Source organism: Protopterus annectens, chromosome 8.part0 (genome assembly GCF_019279795.1).
Source record: "Protopterus annectens isolate FY-2018-M chromosome 8.part0, PAN1.0, whole genome shotgun sequence".
Classification (NCBI taxonomy): Eukaryota; Metazoa; Chordata; order Ceratodontiformes; family Protopteridae; genus Protopterus; species Protopterus annectens.
In genome coordinates, this window is record NC_056741.1 from 1,837,566,539 (window position 1) to 1,837,592,717 (window position 26,179).

At 36.0% G+C, this 26,179-nt stretch overlaps 1 protein-coding gene across 1 annotated transcript in view; it reads right to left on the reverse strand.

Annotated features, from left to right (window-relative positions):
• Positions 1-26,179, reverse strand: part of LOC122809665 (adhesion G-protein coupled receptor G5-like) — a 472,088-nt gene that overhangs the window by 114,412 nt on the left and 331,497 nt on the right. The window contains exon 10 of the mRNA XM_044081327.1: positions 4,059-4,330. Within this exon, the coding sequence (XP_043937262.1) occupies positions 4,059-4,330 (272 nt within the window). The remainder of the gene's footprint in view (positions 1-4,058; positions 4,331-26,179) is intronic.

Genomic DNA, 26,179 nt, shown 5'->3' on the forward strand with positions numbered 1-26,179 from the left:
GGAGAGAAACTTGTGGTTAGTCATTCATTCATTCATTTATTCAGCATTTTGAGCAGTTCAAGCATTTGAGTTGCTCAGCTAACAATTGCAGTTGAACTTTGAGAAAAAGTCTGGTCTGCTTTGGGTAGATGGCAGAGGACTGCTATAAAGCCACACTTTGATAAAAGAAATGAAGATGTGATATTTCATCTTAATTCTTGGGCTGTGATCCTTCACAGAAGTAAAACAGATCTATTTGTAGTGAAGATATTTGCTTAAGAAGAGAATCAGCCAAATTCTTCCTTCAGTTTAATGTTTATTAGTCCAAGGAGACAAAAGTAGATTTTAAAATAACTATTTTCTGTTTTCTGCAGGCTCTCAGAATGGGCACAGAACTCAGAATGGTTTCATCCAGTGCTCATCAGGGACCAAAGATGCCAAAGGTGGTTTCCTACCCAGACACTTCTGGATATAAAAAAAAAAATATTCTGGACTTAAGAATGTTATTTAACCTTCCTGACATTGATGAGGGCATTAGACTAATGTAAGTGACTTTCTCTGCTTTGTTAATGATATACAGCACATTTAATTAATGTCTACTCATTAAGTTATATATTAATTTGTATAATGCAGAAAATTCTGTTTTTTATACAAAGTAAATCCAGTACATGCTAGCTGTTTTTATTTAGGTTTGGAAAGAGTTAAAATAAAGGCTGAACCGACTTGTTTTTCCATCTACAGACAAAACATATAGAAGATGATAAAAATATTACATTCTTCTTCTTCTTTCGGCTTTTCCAGGTTAGGGGTCGCTACAGCGGATCACCTGTCCACTCAGGATTTGCAGTGGAGTTTTATGGTGTCGAGTTGCCAGCCCGACCTTTCATAGAAGGCACACATGCACTCATGCCTAAGGCCAATTTAGAGTGACCAATCCACCTACATAATCTATTTATTCTGACAGTGGCATCTTACCCCACTAAGTTTATATGATTTTGAATTCTACTGTTAGTAATGTGTATCTCATTTGCATTTGCTGTGACTCTCGTTTTAATAATGCTGCTTATTTCCATCTCATCATATGATTGTTTTGCATAGTATGCTTGCTGGGTATTTTAAGGCCTAGGTCAATCACGTCAAGTCATTAACTGAGTCTCTGGATTACCCCTTCCCCCATACATGCTGATGCTCATCTCACCAGCTGTTTCTCAGTCCCAGACATACTTTTTGTTTAAAATCTACACTTACTTATATAATGAAAGGAGTTTGTCGGATTTTCAAATCTGAAAAATGACCCCCTCCCCCACTATTAGTGAATCATACCTGTTTGACCTAGCTTTTAGTGACAGCCATTATGAATGGCAGTTGTTTTTGCCTTAATTTGTCATTGTGATCTATTGTTTCTTTTACTTGTTAAGTCATGATTTATCTTTCTATTTATTGGCTTATTGTATACAGTGCTTAGTTGATAAGTACTCATGCCGACATTTAAATTTGGCCCTTACTCATTCTTTTTCTATGAAAATGGAGGACTAAGAAAAAATAAAAAAACATAAAATACACTATATTCTGTGCAAAACTTGTTTAGAATGTTTCAGTTAAGATTTATGATAAAGAAGTAAACAAGATGGATAAATAAAGATTTTCCTGTTCAAAATGTTTGCAATGCTAATGGATGATCAGGGGTTATCACTTCTTTAGCTGGCTTATTTTTATCACTGAATAAAGTTCATTATTTTCAGTCTACATGAGAAAGCATTATGCATGCTATTACTAAAAAAAACATGTAAACCAGGGTTTGCAGAGTTGAGAAATTGAATTATTCCTGCTTTGTTGCCTGCTGGATGGGGGTAGAATGTTTGGATTTAAGGTGCTAAAGTTACAGTTTGTAATAGCCTATTTTGTTACTTTTGATAAATGCCCCCTGTCCAATTTCAAGTGTAACTTAAATCTATGGATGGGAAACAAGACATTTACCTCATGACTGCCCCTATATACTACTAAATGACAGATGCAGCTGTGAAATACATTATCCTATGCATGGGTCCCCTCAAATTATCTATGTTATGATCAAGTCATTCTCTTTAAGGGTATTTATTCATTGATTGATTGACTGATTGGCATATGATTACTAGGTAGAAGCCTATTTTCAGCGGAAGCCCAGGGAAAAAAGCTTCAAATTATTACAAGACATTTTAGGAAAAAATGATTTTACAATCTTCAAAAATAAAACAAAAACATCTGCAGTTTAAATAATTATGAAAAATTAGCTATAATAAAAAAAATGTTTAAGAACTGATAGAAGGTGTGATGCCCCTGCATTGGCCCAGTAATCAAGGAGCCTCAATCCTCACAACTAGCACCAGTGGGGGACTTACACTTGGGAGGATGACAAGTACACACGCAATAAAGTGTAGTTTCCCTAAAGGGCACACAGAGACCACAGTCAGTCTGGGGCTGGTTTCTCCCTCTTTCTCCAGATCCCCAATAAGACTCCCCACTGGCACAGCTAAAGGGTTGAGATCTCAGCTGAGTAGTCAAACCAAAACCTCCAGCAGCCTCTCTGTCTGACCAGTGCTTTGTGTCCCTGCCCAAGTAGCTGACACACACACACACTTTGAGATTTGATTTGTATACAAACACACACCTGGGAAAGGCTGACACAGGTTTACTAGCTATGCCCCCTTCTGCCCAGACTTTAAGGTAGTTTCTACTACCACCAACCACTACTTATCAGCTATTGTAAGGACCTTAACAAAGGGTGTCCAATCCTACTGTGTAATGTTACTGTTAATCCAAATGGTAGTGTGACCAAGCCAGGCTATTAGGAGTGGCCTGTACAGTGTCACCACATACATATGCAAGTACTCTAAGAACTTAAATATGTCACCCAAATATCAGCCACGAAGATAGGTTTAAATATATTTAATAATAAATAATAAAGGAACAAGACAATACTCAGTAAATCAACACAGTAACTTCAGAGTTCAAAATCACAGGAAGTATTTAAAACAACCTTGCAGGACAGTCTCAAATAAATACAGAAAATATCTAAACTAATCTTTACTATATTCCTGTCTATATTTAAAAGAGTTACTATACCCTAAAAAAAACTTAAAGCAAGGCAAGTGCAGATGTAGTGCTGATGAGTGGATGTTCTTGCTAGGTCCAAGACAAAATACAAAATGCCCAGTCTCTCTGTTGGAGAGTTCTTAAATTAATATCAAATATTACTGCTGGATTAGCTTGGATGACATCACTTTTTGCCACCTGACTTCAGTTTCCAAGCTAAACCTCCCCCACTCAGAAACTAACTGAATTTAACATCTGTGTGAAGAATACATATCTCTCAGATTTTTGCTCAGAACTGTGCAGCTGCTAGGAAGTCGTAAAGCAATTAAACACTTCTGCATCTCAAACCTAGTAATTACTTCTCTTTCAAGACAATACAAAAAAACTTCTAGCTCTAGATATTGTGTCTGCTGCACTGAAACTGAGAGATAACTTATAGCACAATCATAAAACAATTTATTTTCAGCTTATTTTCTTGAAATTTTGCAGGTTAACTCTGTATGTTCTAGTTTCTACTGTTAAAAATATATACAGTCACACAATTACAATAGTTTCTATACACTTCTGTTCTAAGTCAGCAGGGCATGTTGTGGTTACATTTTTGAAGCTCATAGTGTACAAACCCTGTTCAACACATTCTTCTGTATAAATCATCAATATTCACAAATGACATAGAATTATTTACAAAATTCCAGATAACTGGGTTGGCAGTGTGACAGAAGGTATATGACAATCATTAGTATAATAGTAATATAATAATAATAATAAGTAATATATAATTATCGACCATGAGATGGGTAAGGCCAATCTATAGCCAAATGGGATATGTTATTTTGAGTACAAAAAGGGAAAATGACTAGTCTTAAAATGGCCTGCAAGGGCAGTTAGCCTAGTAATTATCCATGAACCTTTGAAAAGGTTAAAACACACACTTTAGGAACTCATACATAGAATAAAAAGTCTCTCCAAAAGGTCAGATGGTATAAAAATCAAGGCGGGTCACTTACCCCAACCAATCAAGCATAACTTCAACAGGTAGAACTTGATGCAGATGTTGTAGACCTTCCTTATCATGAGGTACAGGTGAAAGCCTTCAAGTCCCATCCAGGAAAAGCAGCCAATGAGGGAAAAATGCATGAATATGGCAATGAATCGGCACAAGCCATCTATATTAAATGATGCAAGCCAGGAGTTCAGCAAGAAAGTGAGGTTCAGCAGAAGGAGTGCCACACTCAGGTTTATATGGATTGCAGTAGAATTATCACATTTCAGTTGGTGTCTAAAAAAAATAACAAAACAAAACAAAAAAATGTGAATACAGCTAAGTACTAGGCAACATCAAATTGACAAGAACTTGGGTGTTGCTCTATCTTAGCTTATTTATAATACCTCATCTTGCTTTCTGTACAACTGCTACTTTACTATAAGTTACTATATGTCACTGATGATTCGGTTCTCTGTTTTGGAGTTGTGAGATGCATCAACTTATTTGGAAGACACGGCCACTAGCCTTGTGGGATCCAATGGGTTTGACATTGCACTGCTGTTTCACAGGATTTGTTGCATGTCTCATTAATTGTTGCAGAACTACTCAGTAGCCAAAAAAATACAAAGACAAGACCCCCCCCCCCATTTTGCTTATTAGTATTCTTGCTTGGTTCTGCATAAACTAAAATAATAGCAATGGAAAAGATGCTGGTGTGATCCATTCCTACATTGGTCCTTGATGGACAGCAACATGTAAAATGCTTTCCTCTTACATTTTCTTTTGATTCATCCTTCTCAGAGCAAATCACAAACACAGTGCACATGGACTATGTTTGCTGCTTTGCTTAGTTAATGAAAAAAAAATAATAATAAATAAAGCTTACTACACAGTCAAGCAAATAACAACTGTCTTCCAAGGCCCTCCTTTTTTCTTGATTCTTATTTCTAGTACAAATGTGTGCTCTTTCACATGGCTCCTTCTTACTTTTGTACTTTGTCCTGTTTTTTATTATTTGCATACCAAAATCTTCATTGAAGTCTGCTGCAAAAAGGCAAAAGTCTTTTTTAAATGTCACTAACCCTTTTACATGAGACTAAGGATTTAATATGTGTCTACATATGTCACTAAAAACATACCTATCAATATCTTAGCCCAAGAAATCTGGACAAAGCCCAAAATAATGGGGGATAAAGGCCCAAAAGTAGGGACAGATTTTAAATATTGCTCTTGTAAAGTTAAAGCACTGGTGGACAACAGATTGTGTTAGCACTGATTTTCTGAAGGATATGAAGACTGGAACTAAAAATGTAAGTTAATATTTAGTGACCTCAATCCTCAGTAATTTGCAAGAAAACCACAAATTTTATGAGGAAGAGACCAAAAATATGAGGCAGAAATCTGGACATTATGCAAAATGTGAATAGCTGAGACATATGGTAAATGTAAATCTTTAGTCCATTCTGTTAAATGGTTTTTGAAGACCATTCAGTTTGTCACAAAAACACAAAAGTGCACAATGACAGAAAAGACCTCCATCTTACCAGAAAATAAGCATGCCAACATGATTTCATAAGAGTAGTATGTCTCAGAATTCTTAAATAATAATAATACATTCCAGCACCAAAATAAAAATGTCAAGTAATGAAGCAGAGGGTACAATGCATGAACTACAGATAATACATAAAAACACTACTACTAATACTAAACAGCATTCTGTAGTTTTAATGGAACTCTAAACACACACCCGCAGACAATAAAACTATGCATTGCAAAACTGTGCATGTGTGTGAATATATACCTAAAATGACAAACTCAGTATGTCAACTAACATGCCATTGATTAAATATGAGACTGAATGTTTAGTCAAAAACAAGTAAATGCCCCCTGCATCCCTTGCTACTGAAACGTGGTAAAGAGAGGAAAAGCTTCCATAACCCCGCTAACTATCATCCAGTTTGTCCCAAAATCATGGGTAACATAGAAATGACATAGAAATTGACCAAACAAGCCACAGTGTCCCATTTTGACACTGAATACATTTATATGTCATTCACTCTATTGAATCTGCACTTTGCCAACAGGGTGAGCCGTTCACTAAATCCGAGTGTTTACATCATACTGTGTCACAGATGTTGAAAGAAGGAAGACAAAGTGTGTGTAAGTTTAGGATTTTAAAGCAGAAAGTTTTGGCATTAGCAGGTGGGAGTGTGTGTGTGTGTGTGTGTGTGTGTGTGTGTGTGTGTGTGTGTGTGTGTGTGTGTGCATGCGCACGCACATGCAAATTAGGTTTAGAGGAAGGGCCAAATAAGGTGATAGATTTAGTTGTGTGTGAATTATCTATACAGTAAGTGCCAAGTAAAAGGATCACTTTAGTGTTGTGTGTGTGCTGCTTTATGTAGTGTGTATCTGAGAGTCTTGTGTAGTGGTTGTGTTACAGAAAGTGTTAGTCTAAGGTAAGGTGGAGGGTTGGGGTTAAAAGCAGGGTTAGCATGCATTAGTATGGTGGTGGAAGGGGGAGTGAAGCTCCTGTCCCAGTCCCAAAAATAACACCTTACCTTAGAAAATCCCTATTCAGGCAAAGTATACCCATATTTGTGGTGGGGTTTTGGTTAATAGACTGAAAAGGGAATACAAACGGCTTCAGTTTGCAATCATTTTTTTTTTGATTTTGTGGATTTTTAGGCATATTGATTTTCCAAATGCTAGCATGAATTATCAGTGTTTCGATGCTTGTGCATTTTGATACATCTAAATATACTCACTCACTCACTCACTCACTCACTCACTCACTCACTCACTCACTCACTCACTCACTCACACACACACACACACACACACACACACACACACACACACACACACACACACACACACACACAAATTCGAAAGAATCAAGCACTTTTTAGAATTATAAATCAACTTTATTCCTCCAAATATATGATGTACACCTACAACAGACCCAGGGTTTTACCAAAGGTGTTTCCAATATTGTGGGAATAACCCACTACAAAACATTTAAGTACAACTGGCTACACATCTAGACCGATGAAAATCAAATATCAATTCTTCATAAAAATGTCACTAGTATCTTCATTAAAAAAACACATTTTGTAATAGTGACAGTTAGAGACCAAGTGAAATGCATACTTTCATACAAATAAATACATCAGCATAAAATTCTTCATTAAGTCCAGGTTTCAACCAAGCCCAGAGAGTGACTATCCATTTTCAGACCACATGGTTAGGTTTAACATGTTTAGTCATTTTAATAAAATGACCCTGTACTGTACTGACCCCAGTGAAGGAAAATGTTTCAGTACTATGCTGTGGTAAATGCATATATAGAAGACTACATTCACTTTTACAATGGTGTTGTTGTGTCTTTCGGCTTTTCCCAGTTAGGGGTCGCCACAGCGGAACTCCGGTCCGCTAATGATTGGCAGTAGATTTTTATGTGCCGAGTTGCCGGCTCTGACGCACAACCTTCAATGAAGGTATGCCCATTCATGCATGTCTCCACACAGAAGACGCTCTAGCTGAGAATCGAACAGGACAATGTCTTACTGTGAGGTGACAATGCTACCGCAGCACCACCACCACAGTTCTATTCAATTTTTGCAATGTAAGTCACTTAAATGAGTTACTGCTATTAATTTCTAAGGAAGTGAAGTTTGACCTACATAAAACCTCCAAAATGACAAACAACCAAATAAACAACACATGAAGTGATACAAATAATCATACCCCTTATTTCAAAAACCTGAGTAATGTTAACAAAATAAAAATGTTTAGTTTTAAGTACTTGTCAACAGTAAGTACAGTTACCACATGGTGAACACCCCCACAATTCCTTATTAAATTCTTGCTTTTTTCATAAATTTATCATCATAAAAATGTTATACCAAAGATTTGCTATTTTTGTATCCAAAAATACATCTTTCATCCATCCTTCCCTCCAAAAATATGTCATTGGTCACAGCACACCAATGATTCTGTATGATATCTTTGATCTTAAACATATTAGAACCATAAACTTCTTCATGGTCATGTGAATGGTCACTATATCTAACGATTTCTTCCATAGATTTTGAACCAATACTGTCTTTCACTCATTGGACCACACGGATTATAACCCCACCCCACAAAACAATTCACCAATATCTCAGCCTCAGTGACAAAGAATGGGGTATCAATACAAATATTTTAACTTCATAAATTGTATATCTAGGATGGCAACAATCAGCTTTTCTAAAGAATTTTTGTAATAAACTTTTCTACAGACAGTTTTAGAAAAAGTCCCATAATTTATCTTTGAAACTGAAACCTCCAAAAAATGTAGCATATGTAAATCACAAATATCATCCCAAACCTATTAGAATTCAAACATGCAACAAAGTCTTTCAAAAAGTCTTTCACCTTTCCATATTATGCAGCAGTCATCCAGTTATGAAACCAAGAATCAATACATTCTAAATATTTATTATAAAACCCATTCTATATTTATCCTCTAAATATCACTTAATCAGTTCTTCATAAATTGGTGCAAACTTTGCTCCCATTGCTGTACCCCACATTTGCAGATAACATTCATCTTGAAAAAAGAAAACATTTTTGGATAATACATGGTGAAGTAAATCCACCAAAACCTTATTAAAGCCATCATCATATTTACCATATTTTGACTGAAAATATTTCACAGCCTGGATTCCACCTTCATGGGATATAAATACTAGTGTATAAAGAATGAATATCTAGAGTAACCAAAAAAGAAACATATTTTACCACTTTTCATTTTAAAATATACAAAAATATGTGTTATCCTTACGTCTGGATGGAATCATTGACAGTAATGACTTAAGATAATATTCAGGGAAGGCAGATGCGGGCTCCATTAAAGAGCCACATCCTGAAATTATAGGCTTTCTAGGTGGAGGTAGAAATTTTTTTATATACTTTGGGCAAAACAGAATGTATTGTTGTTGTGGATCATCTACTGTAAGATGTTCCCGGTTCAAATGCTGTTAAAACATTGATCAAACTGTTGTTTAAATATATAAGAACTGTCTATATCCATAAGTTCTGGAGCAACACCAACATTTTTCTTTTTTCTTTGGTGTTTTCTGCCACCATGTTTTTTGTTTTGTTCTGTCCCATTAAATTTGATTTCTTTTGTGCAGGGCAAGACTCCCCCAACTCAAATTCAGTGTCAGTATTCAGAGAGATATCTGTACCAGTTTCATACCCATGTACATATGGAATTGTCAATAGATTACTTTACATTTTGGTTTGCCTTTAACCTTTTCTGTGGAACTATTCAATGTATTCAAAAAGTGTACACCTTTTTTTCTGTTTCTTTAAAGAAAGGCAAAATTACTTTGACAGTCCCCATAATCTCTATTACATTTTCTGATCTTGAACTCACACAGTTCATTATCTAAATTATTTACATTGTTATTCAGCTTTTTATAATTTACTGCACATGTAACTTCATTTTGAAATATAGTGCTATGAGTGACACAAACTGGTACATTGTCATTCAGCGTGCCTAATAATCCTTCATAATATTTGATTAACAAATCAATAAACATTATTGATGCAGTATTGTGAATCATTCTCCACTTATTAAGAAGACAGAGTCATTATCCATTCCCATTTCTAGTTCGAGGTGGACCCATTGCCCCTGCGGTACCACATACTGCTTGGCATATAGTTTTAGTCTTTTTAAATGCCAACTAACATGTCAGGATTTCTTCATTTTATCTGTTAAAACAGCAAATGCTGACTCATTTTGTAGCCATTTGCTGACTGTGTAACCATTTGTATTTAAATGTTTTCTATTGATAGAAAAAGCCTGTGGAGAAATCCTGGGTCTGTTGTGGATGTACACCATATATATGGTGGAATAAAGTTGATTTATGGTTCTTGGAAGTGCTGGATCTTTTGAATGTTTATTGTTTGTTCTGCACACATTTATTTCTCCTGTGCAGCATGAATCCTGGGTCTGTTGTGGATGTACACCACATATTTGGTGGAATAAAGTTGATTTATGGTTCTTGGAAGTGCTGGATCTTTTGAATGTTTATTGTTTGTTCTGCACACATTTATTTCTCCGGACGAGCATTTTTGTGATCATGTTTGTACTGTGTTGATGCTGGAGGAGGTGTGTGTTCTTCAAATTTTAGAATATGTATGTCTTCCCATGATTTATCGTCTGTTGTTTCTGGTTTTGCACTAGATCTGGATGATGCATGTTTGTTGGAATCTGCCTTGACCTGTGAAATGAAAACAGAGGTCCAATCTAGTACCAGCAAAGGGGATTTGAATATTACACTGAAATTATCTGTTTTAACAGAGAAAATGAGGAAATCCCAAAGTGTTGTTTGATATTTGTGAGGTAGGGTGAAGGTTGATTGCCATCCCATAGGACTTCCTTAGCTTTCTCTTCAATCTAAGAAGTCAAAGATAATCCAGAAAGCTTGAGTAAGGGCCACCTGTGACCCAGAGGGTGACCGGAAATAGAGCATAAAGGATTAGTTCAGATGAAATTGTTTTAGCTAGCAGATCTGGGAGACTCAGTATCACTCTCAGTCTCACTCTCTCTCCCTCTGATACCCTTCCTTTGAGGAGGAATAAAGACACCGTGTTGAAGTTTTAGTTAGTGTATTCAGTTAATTAGGTATCTAATATTAGAATAAGAACACTCACCCATCTACCAGCTTAACTGAACAAACTACTTGAAAGTGCAACAAGGCATCTTTATTCCTCCCAAAGGGAAGGCTTATTTCAGCAAAAACACATTTAAATTTGAGTAACAGTACACTTTTGTAGCCTTGAAGGGATATCAGTGTGGCCAAACCTGGTAGAATATAGTCATAGTAGCTATTTGCTGTGGTGCACCACATGAAGGTCAGCTCAGACCATAAAGTCATATGAGAAAGGCAATTAAGAAGTGGCTGTTGGCCTTAAACCCTTTTGCTGCAGGGACAAGATTCCCTGTTTTCTAATTTACAAAAAAATTCTGTTACATGGAATGACCCAATGGTGACTGAAGGATTTGATCCACGTTGTAATTTTTATTCAAACACACTTCTCTCTGTGCCATACAATGTCTAAAAAGGCCACCCCACTTGGGGCCCACTTAGATGTGAAATGGAGAACACTGGATGACAGTAGTCTCAAACATAATCTCTGCAAATAAGAGGGTAACAAATACCTCAGTTAAATATATATGACTCCAACAAGATTCAAGAATGACAGCTTTGAGGAATTTATCAATAAAGTTCAAATACAGTTTGACAGATGAACAAAAGTGAATTTGAACCCTCTGGTCAAGGCCTTCATAATTAAAAGATATGTGTAGTCAAGGATTTTTTATCAGTAACATGTTAGTTAAAAATCAATAACAAATCCTCTTCAGTCTTAAATAAAAGTTCATCCAAATTCATACTGGGATCAACAAGGATCAGTATCAAGAAAGTTCAAAACTCTGAAAGCTAAATAAGAATAGGGGATATCTAATATATTACTACCCTGTAAGCACAATGATAAAAACTTAAAATAAAACAAATACCTTGAGTTACAAGCACCAGGAAATAAAGTGGGACTCTCCTTAAGTGACAGTGTTAAGATCAATTCAAAACTCAAGTAAGACTCTACCTCAATGACAAATGGTTTTGTTCATGTATCTGTCCTGGTTAAACCCTTTCCACTATCTATTAGTTTTTCAACTTACTTTCCTTCCACATCTCACCTACCATATGCATTTTGCCTTCTTCTTTTTCTTTCCTTCTTCCTCCCTCTTTTTACTTGTCCTGGTTAAACCCTTTTCCCTAGTCTCTCAGTTTCTCTACTTAATCTTCTTCCATACCACCTCCTCCATATGTATTTTCTTACCACTTTTACTTCCTCCTCACCCCTTCCACATCTGCAATATTTCATCCTTTCCAACTTCTTTCCTTTATTTTAACTTTAACCTCTCAGCTTTGCCCCCTCCCTTTCATCCCCTCTCCATAGTTATCTCCCGTACTCTCTCTCCCCTTCATATTTCTATGTTACTCTCCTTTCCACTCTATACTTTTCTCACTTTAGTCTCTTTTCTTACATATCTTAGGCTCTTCTTGCCTCCCTCTCTCATCTGATGTTCCTTTTTCATAACTTTCCATACAGTTTTTTGCTAATATTTCTCATTTGGCTTCAACTAATAACCATTTTGCTTTATTATTCCCGTTCATCCTACTGAATGTTCTTTTTTATATTGTGGACAACTATTAGTCATTATTGTGTGTTCAAACTGGTATTCTTAAATATTTTTGGATATTTGTGTTCCTAAATGTTTGTATTTCAAAATGTATCTATTTTTAATTATTGTATGTTAATATTATTAACTGTCTTTGGAGCTCTACTCCCAGGGCCTCCGCTGAAAATGGGCTTTCACCCAGTTGGACTATCCCAGTAAGAAAATGTTATAGAAATAAAAATAAATAAATAATGTCATTGTTAGAGATTTACCTTTTTTTAAATCTATTACATCCAAATAATTACGATTACTAACACTAATAAAACAGCTTATTAAAGATGCTGGAGAGCTGATACAGTGGGCAGGGCTGTACAAAGCATTGCTCTTATACCAGCTACTTATGACTGCATAGTAGAGATCAATTTCTTAACAAATGCTAGCTGTAACTTAAACAATAATCTTAAAATATTTTTCACAACTGACATTCAGCAGAAAGAAAAGTAATCTGTGATTTGCTATACAATTCACACAGCAAAATTTTAGTTTCACTCTAGTATACTAGTAGATTGGTTTGTAGCAGGCAAGGGATCTCAGCCTGCCATAAAACAATCTAATAGTTGGAGACCAAATTAAAATAAATAAAAGCTCCATCACTTAGATAAAGCTGGGTATGCTACAAAACATATATAATCTCATAAAATAAAAGCAGTCCAGCACCACGGCTATCAATTACAAACTTTAATAAAATAAAACAATAGAACACCTCTAAACACAATGCAAGTAGTACTTTCGCTAAAGATAGCTTCATCAAGCAAATAAGCATAGCAGGCAAATGAAGGCCTTTATATACATACATCAAAAGCCGTTAAAATCATGTAACAATTAATAATTAACAATTAACATTGTAAAGATATCTTTACCTAACTCTGTCCATATATACACCTGCAGATTTGAATGCAATGTGTGCACTATCAGATATAGTATTAAATAATAATAATTTTGTTTGTTCTTTGACCAATATTGCAAACAACAAACATGGGTATCCATAGGCACCCCCTTGGCCAATAGTTATGCCAATATTGTTATAAATAAATGGAAAATTGACCATGTGTTATCACCAATTAATCAGTATCATGGAAACATCTTATTCTATAAACAGTTTGTTGATGACTTGTTCCTTATATGACAAGGTTTACTGTTTTTGCACAGCAATTTTCTTAATATAAATACATCTACTGAGTTTTTGAAATTTAAGAACACGAAACACTTTACTCAGATTGATTTCTTGAATATTAGGTTGATTAAAAGCCAGAAAAGACAGACTGAAACTACAATATACAAAAAAGATGTAAGAAGAAATACAGATTTACACAGAACCAGTATCCATCTACTGCACATATTCGATAATATAGTGAAAAACTGATAATACATACAGCAAAACTGAATACTGTTGATAGTGTCATGAAAAACAAATGGACAATGTGGCTATAGATTCTATCCAAAGAGGATATAGTAAACACACAGTAACTGCTCTAGAGGCAGATATTAAGGTCAAAAGATGTGATGTAGCTAAGCCTATTTTTTCTGATAACAGAGAAACATCATGAAGCTCAGTCATAGATAATAACAAAAAAATGTAATATTAGACTAAGGTGTACATTAACTTATAATATCGATATACCTATTTGAAACAAGTTATAAATAAATACTGGTTTATGGTATAACAGACATGGGCAACTCACTTTTGCTTACAAAAGGTCCAATAATATAAAGAACAGGCTGTGTTACAAAGAACAAAAACAGACTTTAGGTTATAATGGTAGTAAGAGAAAAGGCACACACAAATGTAGTAGTTGTCAATCTTGTAAATATATTTACAAAAATACAAGTATTATGCATCCAGTTAAGAGAAATAATTTTTTTATTACACCATATGGTACATGTGACAATAGGAATTTAGTTTACATGGGTCTGTGCCAACAATGTGAAGCCTTTTATATAGGCAAAATGAATAAAAAAGTGAAAGAAGTTATATATGATCATTTAGCAGAGATACACAGAAAGGTAGAAACAAATGCACTATATAAACACATTAATGAAACAAATGACACACATTATTTTAAGTTTGTAATATTGCAAGTTATTTTTGAAAAAAAATAGAGGTGGTGACCTAAAAAAATATACTGAAAAGGAAGAAAATAAATGGATAGCTGGATTCAGGGTACAAGCATGCCCAGGCTTAAATAAAACATTCACCATTAAACCATTTCTGAAAGACTTAAGGAATAGAGTTAGATAAAGATGCTTTTAAAATTTTAATTGTTAATGAATTGTCACTTGATTTTTAACTGTTTTTGATGTATGTATATAAAGACCTTCATTTGTCTGCTATGCTTATTTGCAAAAGTACTACTTGCGTTGACTTTAGAAGTGTTTTATTTTATTAAATTTTATAATTGGTAGCCATGGTGCCGGATTGCTTCTAGTTGAACAGAAGTGAGATTTCAACCCAGAACATGGAAGCACCGTGTAATAAAGATGTTAGCCTGTCAAATTAGCAAAAATGTTCTTAAAGCTCATCAAAGACTGCATGAATATATGGGAAATCACTGTATTGTTTCTAACTTAGTGGAGAAAGGCCAGCATTCATTTTTGAAAAGTATATTAATTCCATCCATACACACCCTCAACTGGCTAGAACTCCCCAACCACCTAATATGCCTACAACTTACAACAGCCCACAAACTCATCTTCAAACCTACAGAATGCCCTTCTCTTGCCAAATCTCTAATACCCTACACACCCAGCCGCTCCCTGAGATCCAAAGGCCAAAACCTCCTACAAGTACACAAACCCTTACACCCACCTGGCCAACTACTACTATCCTACACCATAGCCAAACTCTGGAACTCCCTACCCCCCCACTACATAACATACCAAACCATAACAACTTCAAATCCATGCTTCTCTCTCATCTGTCCTCCAAATGGGAATGTCCTTCACATGCTCCCACCTAAAACGCCCCCACCACTAACTCCTCACCTATGTCAACTTTCTTTGCCAATATTAACAAAATTGTCATAAGTTTTGCTCAGCACATTTTGCTTAAAATGTTATGCATGCAAGCCTCTGGCTTATCTTACAAATGCTCTCAAACTGACATCCTCTTAAATGTAATCCAATGTTTATTTTATGTTAAAACTGTGATTTCTGTACAGATTGTACTATGTAACTCATTTTGTCTATTGTAATGTGGTGAATTTCTGTATTTTGTAAAGTTGTGAATTTCTGTATTCTATACTATGTACTGGAGCTTTTCTCCTCGGGTCTCCACTGAAAAAGGGCCACAAGCCCAGCTGGACTAACCCGGTTAACAAACAAACAAACAATAAATAAATAAATACATTTTTAACTTTGTTTTCTTAGTCAGGCACGTATACCTCTTTATTTTGCCATGTTTGCTTTTAGTCGAAGATTGCTAGAGTGTCATCAATCACGGTTATAGTTCCAACTGTTAACATATTTTTTTATATTTGTAGTTAAAACCATTAATGCTGCTTATCTGATCTGCTTATTGGACAATTTAATAAAATGTGATTGTTTAAAGAAAAAGGATAAAGAGTAGGGGTAGCCTCTTAGAAATGTACCTGTCCCTACAACATGTTCTCTCTATGCTGCAATCTGGTACTTCAGGTGAGTATTTCTAAAGCTTGCAGATGTGCAGCAAGTCCATCCATGCTTAATTAGATGTGTTGTAAGCCAGGCACAGATCACCTGTCAGTCATCTGTATTAGGCTAAGTATAAAGATAAGGTTTGAGGTGGTCTGCATATTCCATGTGGTTAATGTCATATTCTTTGTGTGAGGAATCTCTGTGGGCATTCTGTTCTTGCATTTGCCTGGTTAGGTACATAGTAAATAGAGCATTGTACTCAATGGTAGGTCTAATTAGGACTGAGAACTGTGAGATAAACACACCCCTGGACCTGGATGACATTCCCTTGCTTATCAATTGTGCAATATCGAATGATTTCCTTTCACCAGTAAATGCATGATGATCAAAGGCCAAGTCACCATCTACATATGTTCCCAAGTCCCTAACTACTGGGTCTGCTCAAAGGGTATGTTATCTATGTGGTAATTCCCTAGGGTGGCAGACATTACAAAGGATGGTATTATACATTTTTAGCATTCAGTTTTAGATCATGTTTCTGGGTCCAATTATTAGTTTGTGACAAGCCCTCTTGTAGGATATTGGTGTCCAAAAAGTAATTGACAAAAAGGAGTGGCAACATCACCAAGCCCTGAGGGACTCACTAGTGACCACCCTTTCTGTGGAGGTAGAGTCCCCTATCCTGACTTCCTGTGTCTGTGAACCAGTTGACTTATCCAATGGGTGACATAGGGGTTTATTCCTAGGTTCATGAATTTTCTGACAATGACTATGTGGAGAATAGTCCTGAATTCTTTGCCCAGGTCAACATAAGCAGTGTGAACCATTTTGCCCTCGTGCATTGTTCTGGTGACTGGTTTGAAAAATTTCTCCTGGCTGAGTGGTCATGATATGCCTTTGATGAAACCAAACTATGATGAATCCAGTGCCTGAAGGTTTCATTTGTTTTTATTTTCCATGGCTTTACATTATTAGACTAGTCAGACTTATGGGTCTGTAGTTACCTGGGTAAACAGATGACCTGCCCTTGTGCAAAGGGATAACTGTTGCAGTTCTCTTCTCACTAAGTACAAAGACAGTTAGGAGACTAACTTTTTTGGGGTATAGGAACTTTCTGTGAAAACTAATCCAACAGGAAGTCGACCAGTGTGATCTATACACAGAACTGATTTCCCTTGGTGAACTAAATTTAGTGATGTAAACAACATTTTGACTGCTGTCACATCACATTTTTCCTGATGCAGTTATGATTATTATGAGTAATTTTATGACTTACTCATTTCTGGGAATACAACAGGGCAGGCTACTCCCACTAGAGCAGTACCCTTCCCACAAAGCATAACTATTACTCAAGAACATGCTCGTCCCAGTTTTCACCATTATCTTTCTCTCTTCCATGTACAGATGCAGTTTACCAGAACAGTCTTAAATTCATTTTTGTTAGAACTGTAGCACTGCACTGGGCAGACTGAGTTACTGAGAATTATTATAACCGGGCATTGGTAATATTCTAATATGTGAATTGCAAATAGATGATAAAATCTGCATGTACTTTGCAAATCTTTTTCCCCATGCAAACAAGATTGGCACATGATATAAAATATAAATTATTCTGGCTGCAGCTAATGAAATAAAAAAAAAATACTTAAGCCCTCAACTTTCTTCTTACTGGTAGGGAAAAAAATAACTTGGGCCATATCACAACCAGCTCAATATATTATTTCTCCATCTCTTCAGTGAAATAGGGTTAAATAAAGCTGATTCTTGAATACCCGGCATACAATACCCTCCTACTCCAAAACTTAATCAATGATATAAAATGAATGCAATAAATTATCATTCCATAACAAAACAGAGCTTTGAAAAAGAAAAGCTCTGCACTGGATTGTACACTAAAAACTATAAATACTGCCCATACTTGTACCGGTTCAACAAGTTAATGTTTACATCGTACCTGATTCATAACTACTAAACTATAAGATTATATCCTATCAGCAGATGCACAAATGGAAATCAGTTCTTGACAGGTTAACATCAGCAGTGTAAAATTAAGCACACTAAAATCAAATGGCATTAATTTCCCTTGTCACACTAGAAATGTGACTGGATGAAGATCACCATAACTGTAGCCAGTTGCTCAGGAATAATCTACCAATGAGAATCTTGGCAACTTCTCTTAGATTTAATAGAATATCTCAAAAGGTCTGAAGTCTGGTTTGCCGTGAAACACCTCAGTGCAAGACTCTTGGGTGATTTTCTTTCATCGAGTACCCCACTCATTGAACAGACAAGCTGTGAGTCCCTTTTGTCACGTGCTAGTTACTGCTCTATGCAGAGATTAAAGTCTTCAGTGTAACTATAGGACTGTTCCCTTTTCTCCTTTGATAGTATCAGCTCAAAGTTCATATGTGTGTGTATGTATATGGATTCACTTCAGAAGCTCGAAATACTGAAATCTCGAATTTCAGTATCTCGAGCCCAAGAAGTGGAATCCACAAAACAACAAAAACTAAAAAACGAAAAATTCAAAGCCTCGAATACCAGAAGTTTTGAATTTTGCGGTTGTACTACACACACACACACACACACACACACACACACACACACACACACACACACACACACACACACACACACACACACACACACACACACACACACACACACACACACACACACACACACACACACACACACACACACACACACCATCCACCACACAAACACACGCAATCCCTCTACTACATGACACCAGGGGGGCAAGCCCCCCCTGCACCCCCCATGTGGGGGGCTGTGCCCCCACACCCCCCTACTTAAATATTCTCACTCCGAGGTCGCACTACATACAAACACACACAAAACACCACCATACAAGCTATTTTCTCTTCGCACACACACATCACAGCAACAAAATACACTGACACACACCACAACACACACACACTTACCTGAATACATAACCATAGTGGAACTTTAGAAGCACGAAATTCAAAACCTCCGGTATTCGGGGTTTTGAATTTCGTGCTTCTAAACTTTTGCTATTATGTGGATTCGGCTTCTTGGGCTTGAAATACTGAAATTCGAGATTTCAATATTTAGAGCTTCTGAATGGAACCCATATATATATATATATATATATATATATATATATATATATATATATATTTATACATACATATATATATATATACATATATATATATATATATACACTCACATACATATATATGTGTGTGTGTGTGTGTGTGTGTGTGTGTGTGTGTGTGTGTGTGTGTGTGTGTATATATATATATATATATATATATATATATATATATATATATATATATACATATATACATACATACATATATATATATATATATATATATATATATATATATATATGTGTGTGTACGTGTATGTTTGTGTATACATGAGTTATCATTGTATGCATTTTACTGCATGGTGAAAAGGTGAATTCTATTGCTGGCATGGTGAAAAGGTGGATTCTCTTGCTGGTAGTTTGTTGAATTGTCTAATGGTCAAAGTTCATTATATGGACTGTTGCATAATTCAAAGGTTTTTGCTGTTTGTTCGAGTTTATGAGACCGTGGGGTTAGTACATGTAATTTTTGGATGTGTGAGGTGGAGTCCCCATATTGGGGGTGTGGGGTGCACAGCCTCACTTGCAAAAAGCTGTTTTTCTGTTTTACTTTCCATAATCACAGATGTAAGCTACTGGCTTACATTTGTGATTACTTTTTTGCAATGATTTTAGTAGCAATTAATGGTAATCGCCTGTGAGTTTGTTCAGTGTTTTGATCAAACTCACTGGCTCTATTCATTATAAATTCATATACATATATGTATATAAAATACATAAATATCTGCCGCAGGAGGTGTAGTGGATATTGTTCCTGCATTGGAGGATGCTGAGAGTTTGCCACCATGTAAAAATGCTTCTTTGTATCGTTTTTCAACTTTTTGACTTATTTGTTAATGTTTGGTTGTTTTGTTTAATTCTTTTAATGTGGTATGTCTTTTGGTGGCTTTTCAATGGCTTGGCACATCATTATGCTGCCTTAGATTGAGTTGATATATATATTTTGCTCTTTAGGACAATAATGGAAAAAGGATATGAATTATCTGATAACTACTATGAAATATTAAGTTAGAAATCAAATGGATTCATAGATTCATAGATCGTTACTAGGCTAATGACCATGGGGGCCTTTCTAAGCCTAGCCAAGTTTTCACGAAAGAATAATGACATTGTGTATCCAAACAGGACATTGAGGGCCAGGCATTCATAAGCTATCTCTGTCTATAAGGGGCATGAATGCCAGGTCTAGTGTAAATTCCCCCCATCCACTGGTCTAGTTTAGAGTCAAGATGTTAGATGTAGACATAGACGTCTAAGCACAGCTCGTGTTCCCTATTATTGGCTGAAACCTCCTTGAGAAGGATACAGGATGAAGTTATCATGAATTTAAATTGCATTTCTCTTTGTAGCATGACATCATTAATTAAGGAGTGCATGCTTGTTTAGTCAGTACATTGTATTTTCTTATATAACTACAGATTTTTGCTCAACTGAGTAGAATTTTTCTAGAGCAAACAATGTACTAATTATGAAAAACATTTTGCTGTTTTAAAAAAATCAGTGAATTGCTGCTTTTTTTTTTCTTGTTCTTTGTGTGTGCAAAACCCCACTGAGTAGGAATGCAACCAAGATTGATGATGGTATTCAGAGGTATCAGTGATGTACTTTTCTGTGTTACATGTGGCTGAGAAAGCCATGCACCACGGACATGTATGGTGTGTGGGAGATTATGGATGCTGGAGAAAAATAATTATGGTTGGAAGGGTGGAGAAAATTCTGATTGGAAGGAGGATTTTGGGTATGTGGTGCCGAGAATGATGGGAAGAAAAGTACTAAGGAAGAAAGGATCATGTAAAAATAAAAGCACAGTGAGTTTCAAGAAGTATAGGGTTACAGAAATGCTGAAAGAATGAGCTTCAGCATTGGATGGTAGGAGAGAAGTGTTAGTAGGCAGTGGTTAGTATGATCTGCTTGTATCAGACACAGCAGAACAGATTACAGAACTAGTAAAATGTGGGGGCAGAGGGGGACAAGCATAGATGTAGTGTAGCCTTGAATTATAAAAAGAGGTTTAAGGATATGGGTTTTTAATCCGCATTACACTCAGTTAAGAAGAATTATACCCTCTAGTCTTCAGGTGAGTGTCCAATATTGTTTCCACTTGCATACCATGAGAACAAGTCAATTCAATAAACAGTGCAAGTCACCCCTGCAAAAGCACTTTGATTAATAAGTGGATTAAAAATGTGGGTGCAATAGCAAAGGAAAGGGGAAGACTGGTGGTGTATGAACTATAGGAACAATGCGTATAGGCTTTGAAGGGTGGGGGGATCATTCAAGAGGTGTGGGAAACATGTCAAGAAGTGAAATGGAGAATAATGGGACCATGACTAGAGATTGAATAAGGGGAGATTTCAAAGGGTATTGAGAATGACAGGGAGAATTGAGAAACTGCGGGCAACTGGTACAGAAGACTAATGGAATGAGCAGAACCGTGATAAAGCTGAGTACAGACTGGATGAAAAAGATGAACACTGAGTTGTTTGGGAATGTTTTCACCAGATGGTTGAGTGCAGTAGTAAAGAATAAATGCACAAAAGGAAATCTGTAGGAAATGCCCTAAGCTAGTGGCTGCATAGAGGAGGGCAGGCTTTGACAAAGCTACATAAAAGAGCAATTGGTGCAAGCACCAGTGCGTTAGGTTACACAGAAGCAAATTATTTAGTACAGGGAACCATGAAGGAAACACTGTTAATCTGGCAACCTCTAGACCATGTTGCAAAACGTCATATAAAACCTTTGTATAAGAGAATGCTTGCTTATGAATGTAAGAATAAAAATATACAGGATTCAGTTACTGAGTCAACTGACTTAACAGAAGCTTCAGTGCTGAAAGTAATTTGTAATATAAATTTGCAATGCGTTGCTTTCAGTATTCCTAATGAATTGGGTGAGCAGTGTGGTGGTTGTTGTGAAGCTATACAAAAGTTGTTTAGATCTTCCAGACCTTAATAAAGCAGTAAAGGTACAGCCCTAGTTGTTTCACAAGTTAAGGTTGTGTTTTTTTTTCTGTGCCAAAATGTTGTTGTTTGCATGCTGCTTATTAGGGATTTTTGGAAAATTAAGCTCAATGAGGAAAGTTCCAAGCTCTGTAATTTATTCACTGTGGGAAAACACAGAGTTTAAATTCAAAACACAGATTTTTCATGCCTCTATTACCATGTAGTATTGGTATAATTCCCCCATTTAACATACTGGACATACCTCTTAACCTGGAAACATCAAAAATCTGGACAAGGGCCATGAAAAATAGGTACAAATCTGTATGCTGATTAACACATAATTTGCATACATAATTATGCAACCCCGCCCACTTCAATGGAATTGTGGGATACCAACTTTCGAACACAAACTGAAGAACAGACAACCAATATATGGCACCAGAGTCCCCCTGCAGCCATTCTAATGTCCCATTACCTGGCTATTTCGCTCCATTTACCATAAACACTAATGTGTGCATATTACTTTACTTCTACAATGATTATTTGGATTTTATTTTTACATTTTGCAGCACATCAATGCACAAACACTAACAGACATCTGATAAACAAAGCAATACTGTCTCACAATGAAAATAGACTTGGCATTAAAACTTCTCTGCCCTTGAAACTCACATTCATTGAAACAGCATTGAAACCTACACCACATCCAAAGAAAATGCATCTGGCCAGTGGTGGATAAAGAGATAAAGATTACCTTTGGTCTGTTTTCATATCATTGGCCCCTTGCACACAAAACAAGAAACATATATGTGTTCTTTTCTTTGATACACCTTCCTGACTTTATTAAGTTATATTCCTTGTATAATACAGCATACTTGTTAGACAGAGCACATTTTAAATTTATTGTTTGAACATTTTTCCAGTAGGCTGTATTGTAGGCAATGAAAGAAAATGCATGAACCAATAATTACAAAACTGCCCAATACAAAACATTTCCATCATAAAAGCCTACTTCCACACCCAAACTATAAACAGAATGGCAGTAGTGTAAGCCATAGGCATCTTGCAGAGCTTCTCACACTTATTTTCAATTTCAGATTTTTTTTTTTTTTTGGTGGGGAGCAAAAGGTCAAAAACTAGGGACACATTTTAAACATTGCTTGTATAATTTTGGAAAGTTGTTTTACCACCATGCAAACTACTGATAAGTCTTAAACCCAGAACACTATACACTACAGTCAGTGCAACATACAACTACACTAAATCAGCAGTTTAAACACCAGGAAGACTGAAACTTAATGTCTATCATTTAGTGAATTCAGTTCTCACTTCTCACCATCTTAGCACAAAAAAAAAAATCTGACTAAAGCTGGGAAATGGTGGTGGCTACGGACGTTAGGCTCTTTTTACCCTGTACCAAAGGTACAGGGTTTGAGCCTGAATACTTCTAGCCACCAGGTGTATACAGTGGGGGCATTTTCACACACACCCCCCAGGTATTTTTCAAGCACATAGATATTTATTAACTGCTTTACCATAACAATGTAGTCTGTGACTGTTACTGTTTTATTTTCATTCTGTGACAATTATTTATCCATAATAATAAATTTCAGCATATCATACACATTTACTAGTTTAACTTTTTTTTCATTCAGACTTGTTTAGTGCAACAAAAGTGTTTTAGTAGATCAATTGCTTCATGTTCGATTGCAGACAAAACGAGGGTCATATAATTTCTTACAGCAATCTTAATAACCATCATCTAAATTTCCATTTTTTTTAAATATGATTCATATTCTCTCTCATTATGAGAGTGCACTGTTTTCACTGAAAAACTTCTTTGGCCTGATCTTTGTTAAAACAGGAAAGCACACCTTCCTCATCTACACCTACATTATGAAGAAAAGTAGATTCCAAAAGAATTTCAACATCAGTTCATGGAGTCAGTGAAAGAAAGAAAGCAACCTTTATTTATGACATGACATGGCAAGCTTCCTGAACCTTCCAGTCTTTTACATACATTTTATTCAACAAACTCCCCTTTTCCTGCCTGTGACCTCTCAATATTCTTTTGTGAGGTAGACAGAAATCCCCAGAGTAAAAGTGCTATGATTAGCAGCAGCTGTATGGGAGACTGTGCATTACATAAAGAGAGGTATGACTAATTGAAACAAGTCCTAGCCAAAATTAAAATGGTTGCAGGTGAAGAATGTAAGTAAAATAGCTTGGTCAAAGGTTGAAGCCTGCATTTAGTAAGAGTGGCATACTTCTGTAAATTCAATCTGCTACAACAATTTTACATAAAATATCCCCAAAGTATTTCTAAAGAAATGCCCCATGACAAACGATGGATTCAGTTTTCATTTCATAGTCTAATTATGATTTAATACAGAATTCACTGTCTAATTGTGATTTAATACAGAATTCACAGTACAAATTTCTAAGTGAAAAGAAAAAATTCTGGAAGAAATTGACATATGACAGATGCCATGGCTTACCTCAAAAAAGTGGCATTAGTGAAAATAACTGAAATGTGACATATAATCAAAACTACAAGTTTCAGCTTCCAGAACACAGTGAAGTATTCTAACATTTTTTTACTTCTAAAAACTCAAGCATTCAACTTGTGCTTTCAATTCTTTTGTAAGCATTTCACCAGATATAATAAAGGAAAATAGTCAATTATCTGACTGCATTTACAAGTCCTGCAAAATGTCTGTTGTCATTTCTCACTGCTTGCCTTTTGTGTGTGCTGTGACTTTCATGTTCAGTGTTTTACTCAAAATGAAGCACAAATGTCCACAGACCAACTTTACAAAATGTGTTTAGATAAGAAAAAGGAGTGGAATCCAAAAATAATATCCACTTTCACTGTATTAATGGATATTACAGTAGATGCAGCTATTTTACTTTTATAGAGAAAATGTCTCAGAGATTTTAAAGCATCCTTCACTCTTGAGTCCTAAACTATGTAATGCACTGCCATACTGTCTACCCATATCTAATTACCTTTCCTCCTTCACCCTTGCTTAAAAATATACCTGAAATATACTTAAAAAATACTTAATGTGTGTGTGTGTGTGTGCACGTGCGTGCATGTGTGTGTGTGTGTTATGATCTCCTTAGTTTGCTAATATTTTCACTGTACTGAAAACTATCTGATGAAGCTCAAAGCCCTTAGGTTATAATCTCATGTAGATACACACACACACACACACACACACACACACACACACACACACACACACACACACACACACACACACACACACAGTCACACACACACCTTACCTAAGGCAAAGTCCCGAACTCGGATTTAAACATAACTTCCAAACGGCAAAGCAGCATTTGTCCCCACTTCCAAAACGGCAGCAAAGTGCAAAGCTGTCTGCAGAAGCCAGCATTATTTAAAGCAGTTTCTGTCTGAGCGGTGAGCGTATTCTTTCCAAGTCCCTTCAAAACGGCAGCAAAAAGTGCAATTAAAGCCAAACGGCAAAGCAGTTCCCTAACTTCCCTTGTAAAATGTCCGAAACAGCATTCTTCTTTTGAATTCACTTCCCACCTGCTCCCAGCCAGCCGGAAATGATGATGTGAGCTCCTTGAGCTCAATTCCGACTGGCTGGTAGTGCTAACGGAGCTGACGTCATCATGCACGTGATGACATCAGCTCCGACAGCGCGAAAATTAAAAAAAAAAAACAAAGAAATCGGAAATGAAGGGGTGACACTCAGGAATCGTGGCACCCCTTCATTTGGACCCCAAAACTCGGTAAAAAATGAGTAATTCGGGACGGTTGGGAGGTCTGATACTGGTGGGCACTCATGCACACACCTGCACACTTTTATACATTACTAGTCTACTTCTTCCACTGTTTTCTGTATTTTCATGTGTTTTTTCTACTAGTTTTCATTGTATAAATATGTTTTTGGGGCTTAGTGTTTTATGCAGACTAACACATGGAAGGATATTTACTGGATATTATTAAACAGATGTTTTTATATTTATAGTGTTCTAGTTGATTATGATTATGGTTAGATAGCTATGTGTTTTTCTTGATTTTAGTTCTTGTCACAGACCAGATGAAGTCTTTATTGCATTAGCCAAAAGTGATTTTAGTTAAAAGTATTTTTATGTATATGTTATGC